The sequence below is a fragment of the Nematolebias whitei genome, chromosome 23 (assembly GCF_014905685.2).
Source record: "Nematolebias whitei isolate Nwh7 chromosome 23, NemWhi1, whole genome shotgun sequence".
NCBI lineage: Eukaryota > Metazoa > Chordata > Actinopteri > Cyprinodontiformes > Rivulidae > Nematolebias > Nematolebias whitei.
The window spans coordinates 3,079,942-3,089,216 of NC_056520.1; the positions used below are offsets into that span (position 1 = coordinate 3,079,942).

Consider the following 9,275-nt stretch of genomic DNA (forward strand, 5'->3'; position numbering starts at 1 on the left):
GAAAGTAAACTATATATATCTATATTAAATTCCAATGCAAACTATGTGTACTCCTGTACTTTAAGCAATGATTGACATATACATGGTCGGTATTCAAGACAAAGAGGAGTCGGTATTTTTCCGGTTTCGGAAAACGTCATGCAAACTGCAGCAGGGTAGATGAGAAAGAAGCAAAGCATCCTGCTCTCCTGTTTTTCTGAAGCAGTTTCCTCATTATCAAGCAGTTTTTTTAGGCCATTAGAACAGGAAAGGGTTTCTGTTGCAGCCTTGCATCGTTGATAGTGCCTGAATTAAATAGCTGGGTATAGTTTTTGTTCTTCAAGCTCAGATGTTTGATTTTACTTTTCTAGGTCACTTAGCTTCAAACCCTCCCCTTTCTCTCTTACGCAAACTCAGTTTCAAGAAAAAAGTGATTATGTTGAAGCAACGGCTCCTTTCACCACTGGTTCTCTGTTCAGGTACGTGGCCCAGTAGACGAGGTTGAAGGTTCCAAAGAGGACGGGGAACACTATTCGAGACATCTTGTCGATCTTGCTGACGCTGTTGTAGGTCTTCTTGTGGTCCACCATTTTGCTCTCAGAGGCTCTCAGCTGCACCGACGTTGTGTTGGAGATGGTGGAGATGGACACGTCCTTGGTGAGGTTGGGGGTGTAGTTGACGCCCGCCGAGCAAACGTTGTTCGGCTTCTTGGACAGCACCATCGGGTCTCGTTTCTACAACAGGACAAAAAAAAAACAATAAACATTGCATTGGTGTTTATCCCGGTGGGATTTTCTCAGTTATTCATATTTTCAGGGTGAGAAAAAATCAATGCCTTTGAATCTGTCATGGGTGGTTAGTGGTTCTTTTGAGAAGGAACGGTTCTGGCAGTTCATTAAGGTAAAATGTGAACTGCTGTGTAATTAAATTTCCCTCACGTGGTAGCAGTTGGGTTTTTACTTACGATGATTACAGCAGCTGCTAACATTAGTAAAAACCAGTTCCAAATTAGTTTTCTTGGGTGTCAGTGGTAAATGCTAGTACAACCACTGGTTCTGTTTTTCAAGATGTACATGTATTTGTTGGTTATAATACCAGAAAACAATCTTTATTTAAGTGGATCTCAGGCGCTCTGGAGCGTTGTACTACACATAACTATGAGGGTACCTTGGGGTGCTGTGCCTCCAGAGCTTTCTTGCCGTCCCAAGCCCAGCTCCTCTTGGTGAAGTAGTTCACTGTAGCAAATTCAATGAGGGCGGAAAAGACGAAAGCATAGCAGACGGCAATGAACCAATCCATGGCTGTCGCATAGGCCACTTTGGGAAGCGAATTCCTGGCACTGATGCTGAGCGTGGTCATAGTCAGCACAGTGGTCACACCTGTGAGAAAACAAAGGATGACATTAAATGAAGGTTTTGGCACAGTAAACTAAAACAAACAATTGTCACCCATCATGCCGAGGTAGTAAAGGTGTGCAGCACCACCCAAGTGTAGATAACCTTACCACCTTACTAAAGTTGGTATTGTGCTGCTACTGTAAATATTTTCCCTTTTTATATGCAAACAAACTTTGCTTAAAATCTGTTCTATGTTAAAGAATACTAATAATTGGTTAATGTATGGTGGAATGCAAAATTAAGTCAGTTAATGTTCATGATAAAATGTTTAGATGTACCATATTGATGATAAATATGACTCACTTCTTTCCCCTATACAAAAGTATGTAGGCTTCCCTAAACGGACTGTATCAGTATATGTGACACTGAACTTGATTTACTTGGTATTTTATTGATACCTAATTTTGCAGTAACATACAACACTAAAAGCTAGATGTCTTAAGAACCCCTAAATCCAGACATGGGAAACAAACAGAAATTAACGGTTGTGATTAAAGTCATCATGTGACTGTTGGCGACTGGTTGTGCTAACAGCATTTGTCTCAAAAATGACTCGAAACAGATTACTTCGAGTGTGTCGAGGCTGCCAAGGTGTACACTAAATAGGTGAGGTTGGTGGGTAACAAAATACTGTGCATAACCTAGAATACTCCTCCGTCTGAGTCTTTGCCTCAGATGGATCAGTTCGGGTATTTGGTCGTCTTATTCTCGAGAGATGGTAGGATGGAGTGGGAGATTGAATGACAGATCAGGGCCTTGTCCTCTGTGATAAGGACATTACTTGAGTTGGTCATGGTGAAGAAAGTTGAGTTAAAAAGCAAGGCACTCCGTTTACTGGTCTATATTCCAGCCCTCGGCTGTGGTCATGAGGTTTGGATCAAGTGGTCATGAGGTTTGGATCAAGTGGTCATGAGGTTTGGATCAAGAGTATGGTTGGTTGGTTGGTTGGTTGGTAGGTAGGTAGGTAGGTTCAACATTAGAGATATGGTAAGAAGCTATGGTGTTCTAGTGGAGCTCGGAGTAGAGCTGTTTTTTCTTTGCAAAGAAAGGAGTCAGTTGAGGTGGTTCATCTGAGAAGGATGCCTCCCTTTAGAGAATTCAATACAGTAATTAGATATCCTCTCTGGTCTGGGAACACCTGTCCTGTCCCCCAGGAAGAACTAGAGCATATCCCTTGGAAGAGGAAGGTCTGCCTTTCTCTCCTGGACCGGTTGCTATTGGTAAAAGTTTGTTTTCCTTAATTTCACCAGGCAAAACCCATTGAGATCACAGATCTCTTTTGCAAGGGAGGTCTGAACTTGAAGAAAGCCTAATATGCATGTTTTTGAACTGTGGGGGAAAACCCAGAGATGATGACAATGCAGCTTAATACAGTTTCACAAGTCCCACACATAAAAAATATGCCACGATTTTCAAAAAGTAGTTGCCCAAAGCACGTTCATACGGCTCGCTGGTTACTTAGGTAGGTACCCTTATAATTCTGTGAGCCTGCGACCGAGTCGTCGTCTACTCTTCGACGGTCACAACCCTGAGCAGCTTTACTCACCGAACACAGTCCTTGCAGGAACAGACTCTCGATTTAGCCAAAATGACACCTGGGAGAGAATCACTGTCATGAAACACGGCATGTACGTCTGGATGACAAAATATCCAATCTTCCTCTTCAGGTAGAAGTGGGCCATCATTACTGTGTACTGTCCTGAGGATGAGAAAGACAGGATAGGAAAAAAGGAATAAAACATAAAGATCTGACCATAAGCAACAAGATATTATTCAAGAGACGTGCTTGCTATCAGATAAAGAACACTAAGGTTATATTTAAGGCTGGGACAAAATCTTGATAAGCAAAATATGGTCGACCTGCATCGGGCAGTAAAAGACTATGCACGGGCAATAAATTTAGATTTTAATTAAGGCCCTGTACACACGTAGCCGGATATCAGGAAAACCGAATAGTTTATCATGCGGTGTGGCCTTTCATCCACACGTGAACTCCGGTTGATGTAACTATAAACGAATAATAACAAAAACTCCGACCAAAGTGGAGATTTGAGAAATCTCCTCTTTCGGGTTTGCGTGTGGACTTTCGGAACCGGAGATATGCGCATTATGTCTGCGACAGATGGTGCAGCGCGGCGCTGACGTCACATGTGCGACAATTGTTTTTGTTTGCCCATTCATTCGGAGGGAAAATGACTGCGTTTAGGGAAGTACTAATTGTAACGCTGGTTCAGGCAATTTTTGCTTGCTTGTTTTTACAAGCACAACTGCTCCAACAGATGGAATTACAAAGGAGAAAAAGCGTTTGGCGTTCAGCTCTTTTACAGCAACTATCCCTACCGATACGGAGGCACAATACCGCCATTCAGCGTCGCCGTCGCCGGTTTTGGATCAGACCTGGACGCACTGCTGGCTGGTGGGAAAACTTTGAGAAGGAAATTGTTCTCCCACAGGAATGGCGTGAGAACTTCAGAATGTCACGGTCGTCATTACTGTCGCTCTCGGAGTTACTCCTTCCTTACATTCAAGGGAAGAGTACTGTAATGCGATCTCCAGTCTGTGTGGTCAAAAAAGTTGCATGCACGCTATATTATTTGGCTGACGAGGGAAGACTGCGTAAAACGGCCAATGCATTTGGCTTATCAAGACAAGTAGTCTCAAACATAATTAGAGAGGTGTGTAAGGCTATAACTGTGTACTTGGGACCATCTTACATAAAAATGCCAACAACAGAGACTGCTGTGCGTGCACTTGTTGAGGGATTTGAGCAGGCTTATGGTCTCCCTCAGTGCCTTGGAGCTGTGGATGGGACTCATGTGGAGATAAAGCAGCCATCAGCTAATTCTACAGAGTACCTAAATAGGAAGGGGAGGTTTTCTCTTAACATACAAGCCACCTGTGATTACAAGTACAGCTTTATTGATGTAGTTGTGAAATGGCCAGGGAGTGTGCATGATGCCAGAGTTTTTGCTAACTCCACAATAAACACAAATCTGAAAAACATGAAGATTCCCCCCTGTCCAAGACAAATTGTGGAGAACGAAGACGCTATACCCATTTACATACTGGGTGACCCTGCATACCCACTTCTACCTTACCTGATGAAAGAATATGCTAACGGAGGAAGCAATGTTCAGGAGCAGTACTTTGGACTTTCGTTGTGCCGAGCTAGAATGGTGATTGAATGTGCATTTGGAAGACTAAAAGCCCGATTTGGAGCCCTGAGGAGAGCCATGGACATCAATATGAATGATCTTCCATTTGTTATATATGCATGTTTTGTGTTGCACAATTTTTGTGAGGCATCAAAAGACACTGTGGATGAAAACAGAATAACTGAAGCTATTCAACATGACAGGAACAATCAACCGGACACACAGCCAGTGGTCAGAGGAGACAGCTTGGCAGCAGAAGGAAAGCGGGTCAGGAGAGTCCTCACTCAGTGTCTGGATCCATAAACACAAAAACCTGTGAACTATTTAGCAGACTGCGTTGTTTTTTCATAAAAAAACGTTATAGTTAGCACCATGTATGTTAGAGAATTTTTAAATTGTTTTGTGCAATGTTATTGCATTTCATTCTATTAATGCATGAAAAGCTACCACCCAGGATTTAGATACATTATATAATAGTTTGTAGCTCATTAGACAGACTTTTAAGTTAAATGATTTTACTTTTCTCTCTTAAAATTGGACCTGTAGTGTATTAAATAGTGCTGCCAATACTTTCTGATGAACATGACTGTATTTGTAACTGATAAATGTCATATTCACAAAAATTCACATAAAGAAACTTGCTTTTAAAATGTTTGTCAATTTATTCAAACGAACACACTTAACATGTTCTTATTTTGTGTTTCATTTATGAACAGATCAGATTATAACAGATCTACAACAGATAAAGCTTTTTAAACATGGGAGAAAAGCAGCACAGTTACTGTACACTTTTAAATCAGTGATGCCCAAGTCCATAACTTGGGAGCTACCACAGGTACATTTCAGCTGCATTTTCTTCAACAAACCAGTATGAAATAGCTGATTTCAATCATCAGTATGTATTTGATAGTGGTGTTTTGGAGAAATAAATACATCTAAGTAGCAGTAGCTCCCAAGGACTGGACTAGATCACCACTCTTATAAAGATTCACGTAACAAAAATGTAAATAGTTAAAGTATTGTGCAATTGCTACATTTTAAGCTTTTCACAGTATGTATAAAAAGATAGCAAACAGAAAAAAAAAACACTGTCAGAGTAAATAACACTGTGATTAACAACCTGACATGTGTGCAACCTTGTGCAAAAGTGGAACTTGTATATACTTAACTGTACCAGACTTGTTTCGATGTATAAAACAGTACTCTACTGGTCACTAAAAAGGGCCTGACTGAATGAAAATTGGTCAGTGGCTTCAGCAGGTGTGTGGAACACAGCTTCAGTGTTCATAGTGTTTCCTGGTCTTGTGTTTTGACGTGTTCTGTCAGAAGTGGAGTTGTTTGGGTATGGGTAATTTGCTGAGTTTTGGTGGACAGAATGGTGGGCCATTGTGTGCGAATACATCGGACCTCTTGGCTCATATGGCATGTAGTGTGGTGGTTGTGCAGGTGCATGAATGACCTGTTTCAGAAGAGAAAACCCATCAACAATCGATGTGGTAAGTCTTTCCAGTGTATTGGACATTTTTGAATAGTTTTCGGATGCTTTTTGTTCTGATGTCTCAATGATTTCCACCAGTCTCTTTTTCACACGCTGGTCTTCCTCAAGAGCATTCAGCCACTGGGTCTCAGCAGGCAGCTTTCTCCTCAGACGGTCGTGTCTGTGTCCTTTTAGTTTTGCCTTCAAAAGAGAAATGAAAATCATCACAATTAAACATAAAAAAGTAAACCTGGATCATGTTGATGTTGTACTTTTCACATCACTTCTACATAACAATATGTAATAACAGCGTATCCAATGTTTGCTATATGTCTTAAAGTGTATTTTGTACCCACCACCCCATCAAACTAATGAATATGTAGGCCTAACATAATATGAGATGAGTAAGAGCATGATGGTGTCATTTCTTTTTTGCAATAATAATAAAAATAAATCAGCAACCCGTACACAGTAAAATATAAAAAACATCACATTCCAGCCTCCACTACACACCTCAACTCTTGCATAATTTTTAACACACATATTGCCTTAACTGTATTTTTAATAGCAACACAATTCAACAAACCTGTTCCGTGAATTATAGTACATCCAACAGATGAACATTTACAGCAAAAGTACTTTTATTTATGAGGAATGGACAGAAAAATATACGTACATCAAGCAGGTCTCTCCTCTCCTTTGAAGTAGGACCCACACTGCTTTCATTATCAGACCCTGTGTCTGCTACATCCATGGTAGTGGAGGAAGAAGATGTGGATGGTGAGGGTAGGGTCCGAGAATGATCCAGGTCAGCTGTTTCACTACCGGAGGATATGGTAGTACTAGCTGGAGAGCCACCCCAGATTTGTTCGCACAGTTCGAAGTACAGAAGAACCACTCGACCGTGTCCACTCCTGCGTCCTGTATCAACAGCATGGCGATATTTACCTCGGACTGCTTTCATTTTTGTTGTTAAATTCCCGCGCGTGATGTCGGCATGTGAATGGGGAAACTCGTCGGAGGACTCCGTTGGGTAATGCTCTAAAAAAAGCGCTAAAATATCAACATACTTGTTCTGACAGGATTCCCAGTCGACATTTTCCTGAGTTTTATTAACTTTGTACTCCAACACGGTATTTAATAGTAGTTCAACCTCGCGGTCTGTCCACACAAACGAACCTCCAGGCGCCATGATTCAATACTAACAGGAAGTTGTGGTTGCTTTGAAGGGTTGTGATTGGCTGATATACGTTTCACCTTTGCACTACACTGCCTCCTATGGGTTGGGCATATTCTTTACAACGCTCTGTGGTGAACATCACCGGGTTCATGTAGACGATCATTTTCTCTATCCGAACATGTATGTACGGCGATATTTTTTTGCGCGGATATTCGTTTTTTCAAACACCAGGCTACGTGTGTACAGGGCCTAAGATTACTCGGTTTTACATTGCACCATGGGTATTTAGGATGAAGTTAATCACGCAGCTGAAGCTTTTTTTTTTTAGGTACCTTTAATAACAAAATGTACATTTTGTTAATCTCCTGAAGAATATTTTGTTTTCATGGTCAAAGTTGCTGTAAAATGCAGTCATTTTAATTTAGTTTTGCGTTTTGTGGCGCAGCATTTTGGGATCACACAATTTCGCCATTGTTATATTTTAGTGAGGTACCCTAAAATTTTAGTCACGTCATTTTTTCCCCGTCGTAGAGATAAGAGCGGAAATTAGGAGTACTCTATACTCAACCGTGTGTCCGTGCATGTTGAGCATAATTTGAAAAGTAAGTAAAGTACCGACTTTCAGAATCAGAATAAGCTTCTTGTGCTGAAATACAGTGAGTGAGTCGTTTTGTTGTGTAGCTACATCTTGGCATGGGAGTATAGTGCTTGAACCATCCATCCATTATCTTTACCTGCTTCTTTCTTTTCAGGTCACAGGGATCACTGCTGCCTATGTCCAGCTATCACTGTGTGAGAGGCGAGGGACACCCTGGACATGTCTCCAGTCCATCACAGGGACACATAGACAAACAACCATTCACTCTCTCTCTCACCTAGGGGCAATTTAGAGTTACCAATCAGCCTAACATGCATGTTTTTGGTCTGTGGGAAGCAGTGGTGGGATGTAACTAAGTACAAGTACTTCATTACTGTACTTAAGTACATTTTTCATGTATCTGTACTTTACTTAAGTAGAGTTCAACGTGGGTACTTTCGACTTTTACTTCACTACATTTTACATGAAGTATCTGTACTTCCTACTAGACTACATTTCTATAATGCGTTGAGTTACAAGTTACATTCACGTTGTAGCTTTTTGATTTGTTTGTTAGTTTGAAAGTAATCAATGGCGAGAGGGGAGTTGGTCCATTGAATCACTGCAAAATGGTCAGATAACAGACCTGCCTTCAAGAAGAGCTGGTCTAGTATATACACGTCACTGAGCTGGGCGCACCCGCAGCACCACTAACACACCCAAAATGGATTCCACCACAGAGAGTCAGCCAGAAGATACACACCACCCATGGCCTTATTGAAAGACTGTTGAAAGACTGTTGAAAGACTGTTGAAAGACTATTGAAAGACTGTTGAAAGACTGTTGAAAGACTGTTGAAAGACTATTGAAAGACTATTGAAAGACTGTTGAAAGACTATAGAAAGACTATTGTCAGAGTCAGAGATACTTTATGGTCATTCGCACCTCATGTGGTTCATGTGGTGGAGCGAAATTATGTACACAGGGTCCCAGTTACATCCAACAATAAAATGTAAAAGAAAAACAGTAATAACATCTAAGATATGAACTAAGAAAAACATCAACTAAATATACACTAAGCACTAATAGCATATAAACATTACGTCGAACATCAGCAGAAACTTGAACACGAGTCCGTGTAAGCAGATGAGCACGCATGAACACATCAACATTGAAACAGATCAGCAGCAACATGAAACAGATCAGCAGCAACATGAAACAGACCAGTAGTAACATGAAACAGATCATCAGCAACAAGAAACAGATCAGCAGCAACATGAAACAGATCAGTAGCAACATGAAACAGATCAGTAGCAACATGAAACAGATCAGCAGCAACATGAAACAGACCAGTAGCAACATGAAACAGATCAGCAGCAACATGAAACAGGTCAACACAACATTGAAACAGATCAGCAGCAACATGAAACAGATCAGCAGCAACATTGAAACAGACCAGTAGTAACATGAAACAGATCAGCAGCAACATGAAACAGATCAGCAGCAACAT

The 9,275-nt window shown here is 41.0% G+C and overlaps 2 protein-coding genes across 2 annotated transcripts in view; both read right to left on the minus strand.

Moving 5' to 3' along the window:
- Nucleotides 1-221: 221 nt before the first annotated feature.
- Nucleotides 222-9,275, minus strand: part of LOC119428890 (gamma-aminobutyric acid receptor subunit alpha-5) — a 39,771-nt gene continuing 30,717 nt past the window's right edge. The window contains exons 8-10 of the mRNA XM_037696585.1: nucleotides 2,923-3,075; nucleotides 1,147-1,358; nucleotides 222-713 (exon numbers count right to left, since the gene is read on the minus strand). Of these exons, the coding sequence (XP_037552513.1) occupies nucleotides 414-713; nucleotides 1,147-1,358; nucleotides 2,923-3,075 (665 nt within the window). The 3' untranslated portion in view covers nucleotides 222-413. The remainder of the gene's footprint in view (nucleotides 714-1,146; nucleotides 1,359-2,922; nucleotides 3,076-9,275) is intronic.
- LOC119428891 lies at nucleotides 5,174-7,236 on the minus strand. Its single transcript, XM_037696586.1, has 2 exons — nucleotides 6,685-7,236; nucleotides 5,174-6,209 (listed from the first exon to the last, which is right to left on the minus strand). Exons 1-2 carry the CDS (start codon nucleotides 7,198-7,200, stop codon nucleotides 5,736-5,738), a joined length of 990 nt encoding a protein of 329 aa, XP_037552514.1. The 5' UTR covers nucleotides 7,201-7,236; the 3' UTR covers nucleotides 5,174-5,735.